The following is a 21,326-nucleotide window of genomic DNA, read 5'->3' on the forward strand; positions in this document are numbered from 1 at the left end:
GGGGCTGTCTTGGTTGACAAGACTCTGCAGCATCGCGTGGACATCGGGGGCGGTACCTCTGGATTGGCAGACCGGGGTGGTGGTTCCTCTCTTTAAGAAGGGGAACCGGAGGGTGTGTTCTAACTATCGTGGGATCACACTCCTCAGCCTTCCCGGTAAGGTCTATTCAGGTGTACTGGAGAGGAGGCTACGCCGGATAGTCGAACCTCGGATTCAGGAGGAACAGTGTGGTTTTCGTCCTGGTCGTGGAACTGTGGACCAGCTCTATACTCTCGGCAGGGTCCTTGAGGGTGCATGGGAGTTTGCCCAACCAGTCTACATGTGTTTTGTGGACTTGGAGAAGGCATTCGACCGTGTCCCTCGGGAAGTCCTGTGGGGAGTGCTCAGAGAGTACGGGGTATCGGACTGTCTGATTGTGGCAGTCCGCTCCCTGTATGATCAGTGCCAGAGCTTGGTCCGCATTGCCGGTAGTAAGTCGGACACGTTTCCAGTGAGGGTTGGACTCCGCCAAGGCTGCCCTTTGTCACCGATTCTGTTCATAACTTTTATGGACAGAATTTCTAGGCGCAGTCAAGGCGTTGAGGGGATCTGGTTTGGTGGCTGCAGGATTAGGTCTCTGCTTTTTGCAGATGATGTGGTCCTGATGGCTTCATCTGGCCAGGATCTTCAGCTCTCACTGGATCGGTTCGCAGCTGAGTGTGAAGCGACTGGGATGAGAATCAGCACCTCCAAGTCCGAGTCCATGGTTCTCGCACGGAAAAGGGTGGAGTGCCATCTCCGGGTTGAGGAGGAGATCTTGCCCCAAGTGGAGGAGTTCAAGTACCTCGGAGTCTTGTTCACGAGTGGGGGAAGAGTGGATCGTGAGATCGACAGGCGGATCGGTGCGGCGTCTTCAGTAATGCGGACGCTGTATCGATCCGTTGTGGTGAAGAAGGAGTTGAGCCGGAAGGCAAAGCTCTCAATTTACCGGTCGATCTACGTTCCCATCCTCACCTATGGTCATGAGCTTTGGGTTATGACCGAAAGGACAAGATCACGGGTACAAGCGGCCGAAATGAGTTTCCTCCGCCGGGTGGCAGGGCTCTCCCTTAGAGATAGGGTGAGAAGCTCTGCCATCTAGGAGGAGCTCAAAGTAAAGCCGCTGCTCCTCCACATCGAGAGGAGCCAGATGAGGTGGTTCGGGCATCTGGTCAGGATGCCACCCGAACGCCTCCCTAGGGAGGTGTTTAGGGCATGTCCCACCGGTAGGAGGCCGCGGGGAAGACCCAGGACACGTTGGGAAGACTATGTCTCCCGGCTGGCCTGGGAACGCCTCGGGGTCCCACAGGAAGAGCTGGACGAAGTGGCTGGGGAGAGGGAAGTCTGGGCTTCCCTGCTTAAGCTGCTGCCCCCGCGACCCGACCTCGGATAAGCGGAGGAAGATGGATGGATGGATGGATAAAACACAAAGCAGTTTGGCTAATGAAGATAACGTCAAATAAACAAGTTAAAACAAATTTAAATAATGGATCCCCTATACCAATATTCCATTATTATCTAAACTAAATGCAGTTTTTTCTACTGATATCATCTCCATAGTTTATGTATACCAGTCAGTATGAGTTGGACTATCAACATCTGTCCATTTTTGTAATCTTACCCCAGTCTGTGTTTTGTGTTGCACATGGTGTGTGTAGTAACGTTTCCCGTCTGCCACAGGGAGGTCTTGGCTACGAGCTGATGACATGCTGTGGAAGCCCAGCTTACGCTGCTCCAGAGCTCATCCAGGGAAAAGCTTACATTGGTTCCGAAGTAAGTGCCGCTTTTGGGCCTGCGTCTTCCAGCTTCTTTGCAATCCACTCAGGCTGAATTGTCGTTGAGTGATTTGTGAATTGTGAAAGCTATTCTCCTACAGATTCTGACTTGTAACATTTCTCTGGCAGGCTGACGTGTGGAGTATGGGCGTGCTGCTGTTTGCTCTGCTGTGTGGCTATCTGCCCTTTGATGACGACAACTGCATGGTCCTCTACAGGAAAATTACTGTAAGACTTTAGTTTTTCATGCTTTTCATCAGACTTTAGTTTGCTCTTGAGAAAGGGCGTTGGGGTCTCCACTACTATCGGAAAAACTGATTTTCTGGAGCTTATTTTGTGCCACTTTTGCTCACCCTAGACTACTTACTAGGGGTGGGAATCTTTTGGGCAATAATCCCATTCTTGGCGTGACGATTCAATTCAGAATTGATTCTGGATTCAACGCGTAATATATTATTTGGTATATGAAATATAACAAAACATTTTCAAAACAGGTTACAAAAGGCCCTGTTAGCTGCGGACGTACGACTTAAAGGCTTAAAAACGTCTTTTGAAAAATGTATTTTTACAAAAATCACGGAATAGAAAAATGACAATTAAAAAAAAAAAAAAAAAAAAAAAAAAAAACTCCAAACCTATCCTTGCTTTACAATATTTAGGAAAGAAATTCACAAAGCAATTGAGAAGACATACAAAAAATAAATAAATAAATAAAAGCAACAGTATTAATAATAATAACATCAATAATAGTTGTTTAATATTTTTAATCCAAAAATGGTGTCTTTAAAAAAACAAAGAACAAAACATAACTTAAAAAAAAAAACATTCTCCAAAATTATGAATTGATTTAGAATCAAATTAAACAAAAATCGCAATTTGGATGTAAATCTATTTATTTATTTTTTTGGAGCACCCTTACTGTTTACATTTTCATTGTAAGTAGAGATGTCCAATAATGGCTTTTTGCCGATATTCCGATATTGTCCAACTCTTAATTACCGATTCCGATATCAAGCGATACCGATATATACAGTCGTGGAATTAACACATTATTATGCCTAATTTTGTTGTGATGCCCTGCTGGATGCATTAAACAATGTAACAAGGTTTTCCAAAATAAATCAACTCAAGTTATGGAAAAAAATGCCAACATGGCACTGCCATATTTATTATTGAAGTCACAAAGTGCATTGTTTTTTTTAACATGCCTCAAAACAGCAGCTTGGAATTTGGGACATGCTCTCCCTGAGAGAGCAAGAGGAGGTTGAGGTGGGCGGGGTTGGGGGTAGCGGGGGGTGTATATTGTAGCGTCCGGGAAGAGTTAGTGCTGCAAGGGGTTCTGGGTATTTGTTCTGTTGTGTTTATGTTGTGTTACGGTGTGGATGTTCTCCCGAAATGTGTTTGTTATTCTTGTTTGGTGTGGGTTCACAGTGTGGCGCATATTTGTAACAGTGTTAAAGTTGTTAATATGGCCACCCTCAGTGTGACCTGTATGGCTGTTGACCAATAATGCATTGCATTCAATTGTGTGTGTAAAAAGCCGTATATATTGTATGATTGGGCCGGCATGCAAAGGCAGTGCCTCCAATATTGTTGTCTGGGTGGAAATCGGGAGAAATTCGGGAGAATGGTTGCCCCTGGATATTTTCGGGAGGGGCACTGAAATTCGGGAGTCTCCCGGAAAAATCGGGAGGGTTGGCAAGTATGATTGGGAGACGCAACTGCTCTGTACTTCTCCCTACGTCCGTGTACCACTCCATACAGCGACGTCATACATTTTACTTTTTGAAACCGATACCGATAATTTCCGATATTACATTTTAAAGCATTTATCGGCCGATAATATCGGCAGTCCGATATTATCGGACATCTCTAATTGTAAGGATAAAAAAATCCATTAATTTTGCCTTTAAACATCAATGTTGTAGTAGTTCTAGTATTTTCTTTGGACATGTTCAAAACCAAAAATAACAATAAAAAGACAAATTAACAGCAAAACAAACAAATACTTCACAATAAAAAACACATAACACATAAGGTTTAGGTATTTCATTACTAAAAGTGAGTGGGAAGAAAGTTTTAAAGTTAAAGTACCAATGATTGTCACACACACACTAGATGTGGTGAAATTTGTCCTCTGCATTTGACCCATCCCCTTGATCACCCCCTGGGAGGTGACGAGAGCAGTGAGCAGCAGCAGTGGCCGCACCCGGGAATAATTTTGGTGATTTAACCCCCAATTCCAACACTTGATGCTGAGTGCCAAGCAGGGAGGTAATGGCTCCCTTTTTTATAGTCTTTGGTATGACTCAGCCGGGGTTTGTTAACTGGCCTCATCTTGCAGTCGACTAGTATCTCTTAGGTGTGACTGACATCTACTGGTCACACTTATCATTACACCATGTACAAAATAAAATATCTTTGAGGTCGGTAAGCACAACCAGAATTATTCCGTACATTAGGCGCACCGGTTTATAAGGCGATATTTTCGATTTTTGAGAAAATGAAAGGATTTTAAGTGCGCCTTATAGTCCGAAAAATACGGTATGTATTATGTACCGCAAGAAGGAAATGTCAAACCATAAAAATTTACCTAAAACTCACTTTGTATCTTTTTTGTACCCTTTTTGAGGGAAGGAACATGCAACCGAAATACACTATATTGCCAAAAGTATTTGGCCACCCATCCAAATGATCAGAATTGTGGTGTGGTGTTGTTTTCCAGGGCTTGGCCCCTTAGTTCCAGTGAAAGGAACTTAGAATGCTCCAGGATACCAAAACATTTTGGACAATTCCATGCTCCCAACCTTGTGGGAACAGTTTGGAGGAGGCCCTTTCCTCTTCCAACATGACAAGGTCCATAGACATGGATGACAGAGTCTGGTGTGGATGAACTTGACTGGCTTGCACAGAGTCCTGACCTTAAAGTTAAAGTACCAATGATTGTCACACACACACTAGGTGTGGCGAGATTATTCTCTGCATTTGACCCATCACCCTTGATCACCCCCTGGGAGGTGAGGGGAGCAGTGGGCAGCAGCGGTGGCCGCGCCCGGGAATCATTTTGGTGATTTAACCCCCAATTCCAACCCTTGATGCTGAGTGCCAAGCAGGGAGGTAATGGGTCCCATTTTTTTATAGTCTTTGGTATGACTCGGCCGGGGTTTGAACTCACAACCTACCGATCTCAGGGCGGACACTCTAACCACTAGGCCACTTTTGGGATGAATTACAAACCCTGTTTCCATATGAGTTGGGAAATTGTGTTAGATGTAAATATAAACGGAATACAATGATTTGCAAATCATTTTCAACCCATATTCAGTTGAATATGCTACAAAGACAACATATTTGATGTTCAAACTGATAAGCATTTTTTTTTTTTTTTTTTTGCAAATAGTCATTAACTTTAGAATTTGATGCCAGCAACACGTGACAAAAAAGTTGGGAAAGGTGGCAATAAATACTGATAAAGTTGAGGAATGCTCATCAAACACTTATTTGGAACATCCCGCAGGTGAACAGGCAAATTGGGAACAGGTGGGTGCCATGATTGGGTATAAAAGTAGATTCCATGAAATGCTCAGTCATTCACAAACAAGGATGGGGCGAGGGTCACCACTTTGTCAACAAATGCGTGAGCAAACTGTTGAACAGTTTAAGAAAAACCTTTCTCAAGCAGCTATTGCAAGGAATTTAGGGATTTCACCATCTACGGTCCGTAATATTATCAAAGGGTTCAGAGAATCTGGAGAAATCACTGCACGTAAGCAGCTAAGCCCGTGACCTTCGATCCCTCAGGCTGTTCTGCATCAACAAGCGACATCAGTGTGTAAAGGATATCACCACATGGGCTCAGGAACACTTCAGAAACCCCACTGTCAGTAACTACAGTTGGTCACTACATCTGTAAGTGCAAGTTAAAACTCTCCTATGCAAGGCGAAAACCGTTTATCAACAACACCCAGAAACGCCGTCGGCTTCGCTGGGCCTGAGCTCATCTAAGATGGACTGATACAAAGTGGAAAAATATTCTGTGGTCTGACGAGTCCACATTTCAAATTGTTTTTGGAAACTATGGACGTCGTGTCCTCCGGACCAAATAGGAAAAGAACCATCCGGATTTTTATAGGCGCAAAGTGGAAAAGCCAGTATCTGTGATGGTATGGGGTGTATTAGTGCCCAAGACATGGGTAACTTACACATCTGTGAAGGCGCCATTAATGCTGAAAGGTACATACAGGTTTTGGAGCAACATATGTTGCCATCCAAGCAACGTTACCATGGACGCCCCTGCTTATTTCAGCAAGACAATGCCAAGCCACGTGTTACATCAACGTGGCTTCATAGTAAAAGAGTGCGGGTACTAGACTGGCTTGCCTGTAGTCCAGACCTGTCTCCCTTTGAAAATGTGTGGCGCATTATGAAGCCTAAAATAGCACAACAGAGACCCCCGGACTGTTGAACAACTTAAGCTGTACATCAAGCAAGAATGGGAAAGAATTCCACCTGAGAAGCTTCAAAAATGTGTCTCCTCAGTTCCCAAACGTTTACTGAGTGTTGTTAAAAGGAAAGGCCATGTAACACAGTGGTGAACATGCCCTTTCCCAACTACTTTGGCACGTGTTGCAGCCATGAAATTCTAAGTTAATTATTATTTGCAAAAAAAAAAAAAAAGTTTATGAGTTTGAACATCAAATATCTTGTCTTTGTAGTGCATTCAATTAAATATGGGTTGAAAAGGATTTGCAAATCATTGTATTCCATTTATATTTACATCTAACACAATTTCCCAACTCATATGGAAACAGTGTTTGTAGAACGGAGACTGAGAGCCAGGCCTTCTCGGCGAAAACATCAGTGTGTGACCTCACCAATGCGCTTTTGGAAGAATGGTCGAAAATTCCTATAAACCCACTTTGCAACCTTGTGGACAGCCTTCCCAGAAGAGTTGAAGCTGTAATAGCTGCAAAAGATGGACTGACATCATTACAGTGACGTGCGGTGAGGTTGATGGCTGGTGAGGCACTGACTTCATCACAGTCAGATTTACAAACATATGAACCCTAAAGAGTATCTTATTCACCATTTGATTGGCAGCAGTTAACGGGTTATGTTTAAAAGCTCATACCAGCATTCTTCCCTGCTTGGCACTCAGCATCAAGGGTTGGAATTGGGGGTTAAATCACCAAAAATGATTCCCGGGCGCGGCGCCGCTGCTGCCCACTGCTCCCCTCACCTCCCAGGGGGTGATCAAGGGGATGGGTCAAATGCAGAGGACACATTTCATTACACCTAGTGTGTGTGTGTGTGACAATCATTGCTACTTTAACTTAACTTTAACTTTACACATACAAACTGTAGCACACAAAAAAGCACATTTAATAAAAAAACACGTTATTATGGTCTTACCTTTACTTATAAATTAAGTCCATGCGCCGCTGTTGTGCTGGATTAATGAACCCGCTGACGGGAGTGTTATATCAACTAAAGCCCTCACTTCAACTTTCCACGTGCAAGATTGAATCTATTTAAAAAAGTGTAACCGAGGGTTTATAAATGTTGCCTATACTGTATGAAACTACAAAATAACAAACATGGAGGCTCCAGTTTACACGAGGACCACTTTATTTACATTCTTTCAAAAACCTCCGCTCCACTCCGTGACATCACTTCCGCTCTTAGCGCCTTCAAAATAAGAGCTCAAGGCATATACTGTATAACAGCCCATAACAGGAACTTAACATCACAAAGAGGAAAGCCCATGAAAATATGTTACAAAAGTTATTTAATAAGAAGCCAAAAAGTGCAAAAACAATAATGTTCGTGTTGGAGGAGTTGTGAATTAGGTACACCTGCAGTCTGCAGGTGTACTTAATGTTGTGGCCCTGCAGTCATTCACAACTCCTCCAACACACTTTTTGGCTTCTTTTGAAATAACTTTTTTAAATAGATTCAATCTTGCACGTGGAAAGTTTAAGTGTGGGCTTTAGTTGATATAACAATTCTACGGCGGGGATGTAGGAGGCGGGATTACTGGAGCCTCAGCCAGTGCGTCTTTTGCAGCCGTTTTATGATCGCTCAGCACAAGAAATACGTTACACACATACAGTTGTTGACAAAATACACTGTACATTATATACCTCAGCTAACTAAACTATGGAAATGTATAATATAATTCATATAGCAATACAGTCTCACTGCACAGCAGGCCAGCAGTTAGCCGAGTCCGTCCATGTTGAGGCACTGAGTGACGTGCCTCAACTGGCTGCTGTTCACCGCACCGTCTCTTCTCAGTATTTGAACGGCAAATGTGAAAATTCAGCGATTTTGAATAAAAATAATCTAAAACTTGTGAAGTTAAATGGAAAATAACTTTGTAGTATAATCACTAACATATAAATGATAAATAAATAAATGGGTTGTACTTGTATAGCGCTTTTCTACCTTCAAGGTACTCAAAGCGCTTTGACACTACTTCCACATTTACCCATTCACACACACATTCACACACTGATGGAGGGAGCTGCCATGCAAGGCGCTAACCAGCACCCATCAGGAGCAAGGGTGAAGTGTCTTGCTCAGGACACAACGGACATGACGAGGTTGGTACTAGGTGGGGATTGAACCAGGGACCCTTGGGTTGCGCACGGCCTCTCTCCCACTGCGCCACGCCGTCCGTATAACAATAAAAATTTATTTATTTATTTTTTTTTTACTTTTTTTTTCTTTCCATGATGGCAGGTGAGGCGGAGCCTCACCTGCCTCTAGTGACTGCACGTCACTGCATCATTATGAACCCTATGGGTTAGGAATGAGATGGCACTTCAAGTTCATATGTGAATCAAGGCAGGTGGCCAAATACTTTTGACAATATAGTGTATGTTGCCATCCAACCTACCGTATTTTCCGCACTATAAGGCGCACCTAAAAACCACAAATTTTCTCAAAAGCTGACAGTGCGCCTTATAACCCGGTGCGCTTTATATATGGATAAATATTAAGATTCATTTTCATAAAGTTTAGGTCTCGCAACTACGGTAAACAGCCGCCATCTTTTTTCCCCGTAGAAGAAGCGCGCGGTGCATGCTGGGATATGTGACGTTTCATTTCCATTTGTGTGTTTATGTAAAGACCCCAAAATGGCTCCTATTAAGTGTGTTGTCTGTCTAATTATAAATAATGCAGACGAGGCGTGTTAACTGAGTTCTCAACGTTTACTTACAGCGTGCTCATAACCACATTCTAACTCCCAGCATACAACAACGCTTCTCAGGGCTACCGCGCATGCTCGTAACTATCGTTGCATGCTGGGTAGTGTAGTTGTTATATTTGCTAGCTCATAACAGCACATTGAGAGACACGCTTACGCGCTTAATTCAATACTCGCCGTCATTCCGGGTGGATTGACAAAAGACCTCCAGCCGCTAGATATTGGTGTCAACAGGGCATTCGAAGCTAGACTGCTAACTGCGTGGGAACAGTGGAGGACGAAGAAGCGCGCGGTGCATGCTGGGATATGTGACGTTTCATTTCCATTTGTGTGTTTATGTAAAGACCCCAAAATGGCTCCTATTAAGTGTGTTGTCTGTCTAATTATAAATAATGCAGACGAGGCGTGTTAACTGAGTTCTCAACGTTTACTCACAGCGTGCTCATAACCACATTCTAACTCCCAGCATACAACAACGCTTCTCAGGGCTACCGCGCATGCTCGTAACTATCGTTGCATGCTGGGTAGTGTAGTTGTTATATTTGCTAGCTCATAACAGCACATTGAGAGACACGCTTACGCGCTTAATTCAATACTCGCCGTCATTCCGGGTGGATTGACAAAAGACCTCCAGCCGCTAGATATTGGTGTCAACAGGGCATTCGAAGCTAGACTGCTAACTGCGTGGGAACAATGGAGGACAGAAGGCGAACACACCTTCACTAAGACGAGGAGGCAGCGCCAGACGACGCCAACATCTGCCAGTGGATCGTAAATTTGCCCAACTTTTCACTTCGGACACCGAAGACGAAGGATTTACGAATGAAGAATAACTTCAGAAAGTGAGCGCTATGTTTATTTTGTGTGTTGTGACATTAACGTTCGAGCAACATTATGTTGCTATTGCTCTGCACTATTTTGAATTTTACTATGTTTGTGATTGCACATTTGCGTACATTTTGGGAGTGAACAGAGTTGTTAGAACGCTGGTTTTTAATATATTATTAAAGTTTGACTGACCTATCTGACTGTTTTTTTGACATTCCCTTTAGCGCAGCGTAGGCGCGGCTTATAGTCCGGGGCGGCTTATTGGTGGACAAAGTTATGAAATATGCCATTCATTGAAGGTGCGGCTAATAATCCGGTGCGCCTTATAGTGCGGAAAATACGGGTACTACTGACCACAAATCACGAGCCTGACACTAACAAGCGACTGTCAAACTGCTCTTTCATCATTTGGAGCAGCAAATGATTCAGTTGTCAGGATGAGAGAATAAAACACGTTCTTGTTTGAAGGGCCACCTAAAAAAAAAACGAGCTCATCTGGAAATGCAGCACTACTAGTTGATATTTCAAGTTTTGGGAAGACAAATGTTTGTACTTGCAGAAAGGAAAATATGACAACCCCAACTGGCTCTCCCCGGGCAGCGTCCTCCTGCTCAACCAAATGATGCAGGTACCACCAATACATGTTTGAGAAATAAAGGTGAGTGGGATGTATTTGTAGGTGTAGTTACCATTTGTATCCTGCAGGTGGACCCCAAGCGGCGTGTGACAGTGCGCCAGCTGCTGGACCACCCGTGGGTGACCAAGGACTACAACAGCCCCGTGGAGTGGTACAGCCAGCAGCCGGTACTCCCTAAAAGTCGACTTCAGACCGAATTCAATCAAATACTTTTACTGAAGATCCATTTTAAGTTGAGAGTATGCAGTTTTGGATTCATGCCAGGTGTGTTGTTTTGTAGCTGGGTCACATAGATGAGGACTGCGTCACAGAGATGGCCGTCAACATGAAGCGATCCAGAGAGAGCACCACCGCGCTCATCAGGGAGGTAGGGCACATTGTCTTAACCTTTCTGACCTCGGGGCCCAACCTTTCCAATACAGAGGAAATGTGGAATATTCAAATATAAATACTGAACTAATAATCTTACTCTTGATTTTCATCACATTGTTTAATAATTATATCAAACTTACTTGGAGTTTAACTGGATAAAGTAAGTATTTATAAAGCGCTTTTCACAGATAAAATCCCAAAGGTCTGTACAAAACATAGGTGAAGTAAAACAACAATTCAATTCAAACAGGATGCCATCATAAAAAGTAGAGATGTCCAATAATGGCTTTTTTGCCGATATCCGATATCATACCTGCCAACTACTCCGGTTTTCCCGTAATTAGTACGGTTTTCATCAATTGTTGCAGTGATTAAAAAATACGGTTTTTCATTAATTAAATTTTTTTTTTTTTTTTAAAGTTTTATTCACGAAATTGCGTAACAACAATGACAATCGACACTGCTTCCCGTAACTTCCTATCGAGCCATTCCGAATGCTATGCGCGAGGCTATTTATAGCACCGCTGCCAAGCACGAGGCACCTGTTGCCATTGTTTCCAAATGAGCGAACGATCATGGAATCAGCCGGAGAAAAATCGCAAACGAGTCTTAAACCGAAAAGAAAACTGCAGTCATTCCGTGAAGAATATTCAAAAGCCTATCCGGGAATAATTATCCGTTCCAAAAAGGGTGAAAACTACGCGAATTGCACCTTGTGCAGACAAGATTTTTCGATCGGACACGGAGGAATTAGCGATGTAAAAGACCACGTTGGGACAAAAAAACACAAGTCTAATGCCGTTGCTAGCGATACAAGTGGAAAACTTTAAACGTTTTTCGGATTTTAGCCACAAAAAGGTAATGACACCAATTTTATCTATTGGAATTGTTTAGTACTGTTATACTGTTAAAAGTGTTTATACTATTTATGCTTTCAAGTCCAAGTTTGAAGAAATCTTGTTAAATGTTGACAGCATAACTACCAAAATACAGAAGTATGTCCTTAATATTTTTGCAGTGCTATTTCTGTTGAAAAGTTAAAATGATTACATTAGAGATGTGATGTGCCACTTTTCAAGTGTCTGATGGCTTAAATTAATTTTCATTAATTTTTCATATTTTGAATTCTTTTGAAAGGCTTACAAAAAAACTACATTTGAATTGTAATTCCATGCTATTGACAGGACTATTAATTTTAATGAAGTTAGCTTACCATGTTTACAGTATGATAATTGTGATAGAAATGTGAATTTTAGGCACAGAATATTTTTTACAATTGAACAAGGCAGTAGATTATGCAAGCTTGGACAGAAAGTTAATAATGACACCAATTTTTTTTTTTAATGGAATTGTTTAGTACTGTTTTACCATTTGTTTACTGTAAAAAGTGTTTATACTGTTTATACTTTCAATTAACAAATTGAAGTCTTGTGAAAGGTTGACAGGATAACTGGCATTAACTGTCAAAATAATTTCAAACTATTGAAGTTAGCTTACAGAATAAACATGTCAATCAACCCATATGATTTTTGCTGTAATATTTTTGTTTTGAAAAGTCACTGTGACTGATAGAAAAGTGATGGTTTTAGCAACATTTTAACCTGTCTGAATGCTAATAATCATTTTGCGTCGGGGGGCGAACCTGAACCCCCCACCAGGACTTTGTCCTGGACCTACCGGGGCCTGCGGCCCCTGGACCCTGGCTACTAGGTTTTTCTGATTTCAAAAGTTGGCAGGTATGCGATATTGTCCAACCCTTAATGACCGATATCTACCGATATATACAGTCGTGGAATTAAGTTTAAAGTTAAAGTACCAATGATTGTCACACACACACTAGGTGTGGTGAAATTTGTCGTCTACATTTGACCCATCCACTTGACCACCCCCTGGGAGGTGAGGGGAGCAGTGAGCCACAGTGGTGGCCACGCCCGGGAATCATTTTTGGTGATTTAACCCCCAATTCCAACCCTCGATGCTGAGTGTCAAGCAGGGATGTAATGGGTCCCATTTTTATAGTCTTTGGTATGACTCGACCGGGGTTTGAACTCATAACCTACCGATCTCAGGGCGGACACTCTAACCACTAGGCCACTGAGTAGCATAATTAACACATTATTATGCCTAATTTTGTTGTGATGCATTAAACAATGTAACAAGGTTTTCCAAAATAAATCAACTCAAGTTATGGAAAAAAAGTGCCAACATGGCACTGCCATATTTATTATTGAAGTCACAAAGTGCATTATTTTTTTTAACATGCCTCAAAACAGCAGCTTGGAATTTGGGACATGCTCTCCCTGAGAGAGTATGAGGAGGTTGAGGTGGGGGAGTAGGGGGTATCGGGGGTGTATACCTGTATATATGCACCTTATTGCTTTTTTTTATCCTGCTCTACCATGAGCTTATGTAATGAAATTTCGTTCTTATCTGTGCTGTAAAGTTCAAATTTGAATGACAATAAAAAGGAAGTCTAGGTCTAATATTGTAGCGTCCCGGAAGAGTTAGTGCTGCAAGGGGTTCTGGGTATTTGTTCTGTTGTGTTTATGTTGTGTTACGGTACGGATGTTCTCCCGAAATGTGTTTGTCATTCTTGTTTGGTGTGGGTTCACAGTGTGGCGCATATTTGTAACAGTGTTAAAGTTGTTTATACGGCCACCCTCAGTGTGACCTGTATGGCTGTTGACCAAGTATGCATGGCATTCACTTGTGTGTGTGAAAAGACGTAGATATTATGTGATTGGGCCGGCACGCAAAGGCAGTGCCTTCAGGGTTTATTGCCGCTCTGTACTTCTCCCTACGTCCGAGTACCACTCCGTACAGCGGCGTTTTAAAAAGTCATAAATTTTACTTTTTGACACCGATACCGATAATTTCCGATTTTACATTTTAAAGCATTTATCGGCCGATAATATCGGCAGTCCGATATTATCGGACATCTCTAATACTAATCAAACATACTGCAAAGGAACTGATGAAAAAACCCCATTAAAATACAATTACACAGTGCTAAAATGAATAAACTCCAACAAAATGTATGATAGAAAATAATTTAGGTTTCTTAAATAAACTGTCAATAAAATTTAAGTACAAATAAAAATGAAGTTTCATCACATTAGTCATCATTTTTGCGCTTAATAAACTTCTTTATGACTATAGCTCCAGACTTCTTCTGTTTGTTTGATATTGTCTTTACTGCCACAAGTGGTGGAATAGGGTATTACAACTAGAGATGTCGATAAATGCTTTAAAATGTAGTATCGGAAATTATTGGTATCGGTTTCAAAATTATCGGTATCGGTTTCACAAAGTACAATTCATGACTTTTTAAAACGCCGCTGTGTACGCGGCATACTTACCAACCCTCCCGATTTTCCCGGGAGACTCCCGAATTTCAGTGCCCCTCCCGAAAATCTCCCGGGGCAACCATTCTCCCGAATTTATCCCGATTTCCACCAGGTCAACAATATTGGGGTCGTGCCTTAAAGGCACTGCCTTTAGCGTCCTCTACAACCTGTCGTCACGTCCGCTTTTCCTCCATTCAAACAGCGTGCCGGCCCAGTCACACAATATATGCGGCTTTTACACACACATAAGTGAATGCCCTGCATACTTGGTCAACAGCCATACAGGTCACACCGAGGGTGGCCGTATAAACAACTTTAACACTGTTACAAATATGCGCCACACTGTGAACCCACACCAAACAAGAATGACAAACACATTTCGGGAGAACATCCGCACCGTAAAACACAACATAAACACAACAGAACAAATACCCAGAACCCCTTGCAGCACTAACTCTCCCGGGACGCTACAACATACACCCCCCACTACTCCCTACCCCTAAACCCCCGCTCCCCGCCATGCTCTTTCAGGGAGAGAATGTCCCAAATTCCAAGCTGCTGTTTTGAGGCATGTTAAAAAAAAAAAAAGCACTTTGTGACTTCAATAATAAATATGGCAGTGCCATGTTGGCATTTTTTTCCATAACTTGAGTTGATTTATTTTGGAAAACCTTGTTACATTGTTTAATGCACCCAGCGGGGCATCACAACAAAATTAGGCATAATAATGCGTTAATTCCACGACTGTATATATCGGTATCGCTTGATATCGGAATCGGTAATTAAGAGTTGGACAATATCGGAATATCGGCAAAAAAGCCATTATCGGACATCTCTAGTTATTATCAAGGCTTAGGTCAGGTTGCAAAAATAAATACTAATCAAACATACTGCAAAGGAACTGATGAAAAAAAAACCCATTAAAATACAATCATACAGTGCTAAAATGAATAAATTCCAACAAAACTTATGATAGAAAATTATTTAGGTTTCTTAAATAAACTGTCAATAAAATATAAGTGCAAATAAAAATTCAGCTTCATTACATTAGTCATAATTTTTGCGCTTAATAAACTTCTTTATGACTATAGTTCCAGACTTCTTCTGTTTGTTTGATATTGTCATTACTGCCACAAGTGGTGGAATAGGGTATTACAACTGAGTACCGCTGCGGCCCATACGCACCACAGCTGAGAAACAGATATTTTTTAGCGCCCCAACAATGGACTGTAGGCTTTATGGTTAAGAAAAAAAGTCTGCAGTGCACTATTTGCCCCAAAACCCTTTTTATGGCTCCAATTAATATTCATTGACTCTGATCAAGTTGACAATGCAGTGATGTAGGTGCACTGTCATGTGTTCAGTGGCACTACGACCACCTCACGGCCACATACATGCTGCTCCTGTCAAAGAAGCAGAGGGGCAAGCCTGTACGTCTCCACCGCGAGCCCCTCGCCAGCGAAGACGCCATCTCTCCACTACATGGGCGATCACAGGTCACTCTCCCAGCATGCTTTGCTACACTGCCTTCTTTCAACTCAGTGCAGAGTATTTAATTTTTGGAGATTTTTCTTTCTTTCCCAGACTAAAAAAACTCTTCATTTCACCGATGACGACGATGCTGTCATTCTGGGTCGCGTGGACCTTTGCTCAGACTACATGGACGACTGCCCGTGGGTATCTGTCACGCGGCACACCCCCCAAGGAGCGGGAGAGAAAACGCAGCGCACTATAGATGATAAGGTTGGTGCAAGTGTATGTTTTGTATGTTCTAACGTTTTCCAGCGAGGGCTGCATACCGTATTTTTCGGAGTATAAATCGCTCCGGAGTATAAGTCGCACCGGCCGAAAATGCATAATAAAGAAGGAAAAAAACATATATAAGTCGCACTGGAGTATAAGTCGCATTTTTGGGGGAAATGTATTTGATAAAAGCCAACAGCAAGAATAGACATTTGAAAGGCAATTTAAAGTAAATAAAGAATAGTGAACAACAGGCTGAATAAGTGTACGTTATATGAGGCGTAAATAACCAACTGGTATGTTAACGTAACATACTATGGTAAGAGTCATTCAAATAACTATGACATATAGAACATGCTATACGTTTACCAAACAATCTGTCACTCCTAATCGCTAAATCCCATGAAATCTTATATGTCTAGTCTCTTATGTGAATGAGATAAATAATATTATTTGATATTTTACGGTAATGTGTTAATAATTTCACACATAAGTCGCTCCTGAGTATAAGTCGCACCCCCAAACTATGAGAAAAACTGGGACTTATAGCCCGAAAAATACTGAACTATTTTTTGTGCTGTTTTTAACCCATGATGTGTTTATTTTCTCTTTAAATGTTAAGTTAAACTACCAATGATTGTCACACACTAGAGATGCGCGGATAGGCAATTATTTCATCCGCAACCGCATCACAAAAGTCGTCAACCATCCGCATCCACCCGAACTAACATTTAATCAAAACCGCACCCGCCCGCACCCGCCCGTTGTTATATATCTAATATAGACGATGCAAGGCATTAGTGAGGTTATAAAGCTTTTGCCTGTTAAAGAAAGGATACTGATCCAATGTAGCAGAGACATTCAATGCGTGCCACGCTGTCACGGCCCAGACGCACACCAGTGCGCAATCATCTGGGAGCCGCGCTGAGCGCACCTCCAAGCGCGCTCGCGCCACTCAAACTGCTGCAGGCAGCTGCGTTCTATCTTGTTTTAACATCCTGTGGCACACTTCTGGGATCACGGCGGACGAAACTGCTCATGCTCAGGGTGTTTGTGGAGGTTCGGGGTTTTGCACAAATGTGATGCACCATGTTAGATGTCCCGGATTTGTGACTGTCGTAGACATAAACAGCGTCGCAGCTCTTGCAAATCACGTAGCCAGCATTACTATCATCCTGATTTACAACCTCATAAAAACGAGTCCACGCTGAACTTTTCTGGCCTTTTTTTCCCCTGGTCTTTAGTATTCCCTTTTTTAGTTTGTCGCGTACCACGTTTGCTGCCGGCGTTGCCATCTCTTTTTTTTTTCTTCTTCTGTTGTGGCATATGCTGCAGGTGCCTGCTCGTTTTTCGTATGTGGGTAACAACATTTAACTATGTATATATATTTCCGAATTGGTTTAACTGCCACCCGCCTGAATCTACTTAAAATCTAATTTTTTTTAATTTCAACCGCCCGACCCGACCCGCGGATAAAATCAAATTTTTTTTATTTCAACCGCCCGACCCGCGGATAATCCGCGGACTCCGCGGTTGTGTCCGCAAACCGCGCATCTCTATCACACACACACTAGGTGTGGCGAAATTATTCTCTGCATTTGACCCATCACCCTTGCTCACCCCTTGCAGTGAGCAGCAATGGTGGCCGTGCCCGGGAATGATTTTTGGTTATTGAACCCCCAATTCCAACCCTTTAAATGTGTTGTAGTCCACGTAAAAACAACAGTGTGCAAATGTCCCTCAGCCATTTGTTCTAAACTAATCTCAACCTCCATCTTGTCTTTCCCAAAGAGGCTGGCGTCTCCCCTCGTGGAGAACAGATGTGTTCAGACCACGACCCCTGAAAAGGGTCACGCCCCGGCGCAGCACCGCCAGGAGAGGAAACGCCGAGACCGCGACCCGACCTGCGAGAACAAGGAGAATGTGGCCCTGCAGGAGACTGACGTGGAGATATTTGCGCTGCCTCCGCCTCGCACTCCCGCCTCTGGCAAGAAGCACCCACGCCCCGGCAGGAATGTGCTGACCACGCCCAATCCAAGCTTGTCCAATGGTACCAGAGGCACTGCTCTTACACCTAAAGGTAGGAGGAAGACTACTGTATCTGTCATCCCAATACTGTATTTTCCGGACTGCAAGGCGCACTTAAAATCCTTTTTTTCCCCCTCAAAACTCGACAGTGCGCCTAATATACAGAATAATTCTGGTTTTGCTTACCGTCCTCGCAGCTATTTTATTTGGCACTTGGTGAAACAATAAGTGTGACCAGTAGATGGCAGTCACACATGGGACGGCGTGGCGCAGTGGGACAATGGCCGTGCGCGACCCGAGGGTCCGTGGTTCAATCCCCACCTAGTACCAACCTCGTCATGTCCGTTGTGTCCTGAGCAAGACACTTCACCCTTGCTCCTGATGGGTGCTGGTTAGCGCCTTGCATGGCAGCTCCCTCCATCAGTGTGTGAATGTGTGTGTGAATGGGTAAATGTGGAAGTAGTGTCAAAGCGCTTTGAGTACCTTGAAGGTAGAAAAGCGCTATACAAGTACAACCCATTTATTTATTTATTTATAAGAGATACGTGTACATTGCAATATGACTCAAGTGAACAACACTAACATTTGATATGTTCAATTGAAAGTATAGAACATTACACACGGCGCCCCAAAATGTATCAAAATGTTTTTGTTACGTTGGGGGAGCATGGCTGCGCTGGTAGTAGGGGTGTAACGGTACACAAAAATTTCGGTTTGGTACTTGGACTTAGACAAACTTTAATGATCCACAAGGGAAATTGTTCAACACAGTAGCTCAGTTACAATGATGAAAAGTGTAAGGATGGAAAGGACAATGCAGGTATAAATAGACTAATATAGCGATAAAAAATCTAACATGTATACAAATATATACATAATATGTGTACAGAATAATATATATACAGATTAGGGATGTCCCGATCCAGGTTTTTGCACTTCCGATCCGATATTGTTTTTGCACTTCCGATCCGATACCGATACTGACCGATACTGGCCTATCCGAGCATGTATTAAAGTTTAAAGTTATTTAGCCTACTTAGTTGTCAGAATCATGTTGAAAAGGGTTTTAGTACTCTTGATAACAACTAGCCAGCTGAATTAGGGGAGTTTGAATAATACACAATGGTTGGTAACAAGAAACTGACCTGTTTATTCAAGGATAAACACAAAATAGACAAAATTATACATGACAAACAGAAATGGCGTCATTGAACTAGGGCTGGGCGATATGGCCTTTTTTTAATATTGCGATATTTTAAGGCCATATTGCGATACACGATATATATCTCGATATTTTGCCTTAGCCTTGAATGAACACTTGATGCATATAATCACAGCAGTATGATGATTCTATGTGTTTTGATTGATTGATTGAGACTTTTATTATTAGGTTGCACAGTGAAGTACATATTCCGTAGAATTGACCACTAAATGGTAACACCCAAATAAGTTTTTCAACTTGTTTAAGTCGGGGTCCACTTAAATTGATTCAAGATACAGATATATACTATCAGATATATACTATCATCATAATACAGTCATCACACAAGATCTTTATCTTTTATCTTTCTTTATCTTTATTTATATAGCCCTAAATCACAAGTGTCTCAAAGGGCTGCACAAGCCACAACGACATCCTCGGTACAAAGCCCACATACGGGCAAGGAAAAACTCACCCCAGTGGGACGTCGATGTGAATGACTATGAGAAACCTTGGAGAGGACCGCATATGTGGGTAACCCCCCCCCCTCTAGGGGAGACCGAAAGCAATGGATGTCGAGTGGGTCTGACATAATATTGTGAGAGTCCAGTCCATAGTGGATCCAACATAATAGTAAGAGTCCAGTCCATAGTGGGGCCAGCAGGACACCATCCCGAGCGGAGACGGGTCAGCAGCGTAGAGATGTTCCCAGCCGATGCACAGGCGAGCGGTCCACCCCGGGTCCCGACTCTGGACAGCCAGCACTTCATCCATGGCCACCGGACCTGTGCCCCCCCCCTCCTCAAGGAAAAGGGGAGCAGAGGAGAAAAGAAAAGAAACGGCAGATCAACTGGTCTAACAGGGGGGCTATTTAAAGGCTAGAGTATACAAATGACTTTTAAGATGGGACTTAAATGCTTCTACTGAGGTAGCATCTCTAATTGTTACCGGGAGGGCATTCCATAGTACTGGAGCCCGAATAGAAAACGCTCTATAGCCCGCAGACTTTTTTTGGGCTCTGGGAATCACTAATAAGCCGGAGTTCTTTGAACGCAGATTTCTTGCCGGGACATATGGTACAATGCAATCGACAAGATAGGACGGAGCTAGACCGTGTAGTATTTTATACGTAAGTAGTAAAACCTTAAAGTCACTTCTTAAGTGCACAGGAAGCCAGTGCAGGTGAGCCAGTATAGGCGTAATATGATCAAACTTTCTTGTTCTTGTCAAAAGTCTAGCAGCCGCATTTTGTACCAACTGTAATTTTTTAATGCTAGACATAGGGAGACCCGAAAATAATACGTTACAGTAGTCGAGACGAGACGTAACGAACGCATGAATAATGATCTCAGCGTCGCTAGTGGATAAAATAGAACGAATTTTAGCGATATTACGGAGATGAAAGAAGGCCGTTTTAGTAACACTCTTAATGTGTGATTCAAACGAGAGAGTTGGGTCGAAGATAATACCCAGATTCTTTACTGATTCGCCTTGTGTAATTGTTTGGTTGTCAAATGTTAAGGTGGTATGATTAAATAAATGTCGGTGTTTAGCAGGACCGATAATCAGCATTTCCGTTTTCTTGGCGTTGAGTTGCAAGAAGTTAGCGGACATCCATTGTTTAATTTCATTAAGACACGCCTCCAGCTGACTACAATCCGGCGTGTTGGTCAGCTTTAGGGGCATGTAGAGTTGGGTGTCATCAGCATAGCAATGAAAGCTAACACCGTATTTGCGTATGATGTCGCCTAGCGGCAGCATGTAAATGCTAAAGAGTGCAGGGCCAAGAACCGAACCCTGAGGAACTCCGCACGTTACCTTAACATAGTCCGAGGTCACATTATTATGGGAGACGCATTGCATCCTGTCAGTAAGATAAGAGTTAAACCACGACAAAGCTAAGTCTGACATACCAATACGTGTTTTGATACGCTCTAATAAAATATTATGATCGACGGTATCGAAAGCAGCGCTAAGATAATCACATTGAATTATTTACATTATTTATAATCCAGGGTGTGGAGGGGGGCGCCGGATGTAAGTGTCAAAAAGACAGCCAAAAGAGTTTGATATGAGAATAAATCTAAAGTTAAAATATAGGGTAGAAATGCACCCATTTGCAGGAAATGTAGTCTTGATTTTCAAAATTTTCTTTCAAGGCTTG

At 42.6% G+C, this 21,326-nt stretch overlaps 1 protein-coding gene across 1 annotated transcript in view; it reads left to right on the forward strand.

Moving 5' to 3' along the window:
• The window catches only part of melk (maternal embryonic leucine zipper kinase), a 45,130-nt gene that overhangs the window by 18,348 nt on the left and 5,456 nt on the right, over positions 1 to 21,326 (forward strand). Inside the window, exons 7-14 of the mRNA XM_061977369.1 lie at positions 1,699 to 1,791; positions 1,923 to 2,021; positions 10,394 to 10,462; positions 10,540 to 10,638; positions 10,752 to 10,838; positions 15,555 to 15,686; positions 15,775 to 15,933; positions 17,725 to 18,013. Of these exons, the coding sequence (XP_061833353.1) occupies positions 1,699 to 1,791; positions 1,923 to 2,021; positions 10,394 to 10,462; positions 10,540 to 10,638; positions 10,752 to 10,838; positions 15,555 to 15,686; positions 15,775 to 15,933; positions 17,725 to 18,013 (1,027 nt within the window). The remainder of the gene's footprint in view (positions 1 to 1,698; positions 1,792 to 1,922; positions 2,022 to 10,393; positions 10,463 to 10,539; positions 10,639 to 10,751; positions 10,839 to 15,554; positions 15,687 to 15,774; positions 15,934 to 17,724; positions 18,014 to 21,326) is intronic.

The sequence above is a fragment of the Nerophis lumbriciformis genome, linkage group LG16 (genome assembly GCF_033978685.3).
Source record: "Nerophis lumbriciformis linkage group LG16, RoL_Nlum_v2.1, whole genome shotgun sequence".
Classification (NCBI taxonomy): Eukaryota; Metazoa; Chordata; class Actinopteri; order Syngnathiformes; family Syngnathidae; genus Nerophis; species Nerophis lumbriciformis.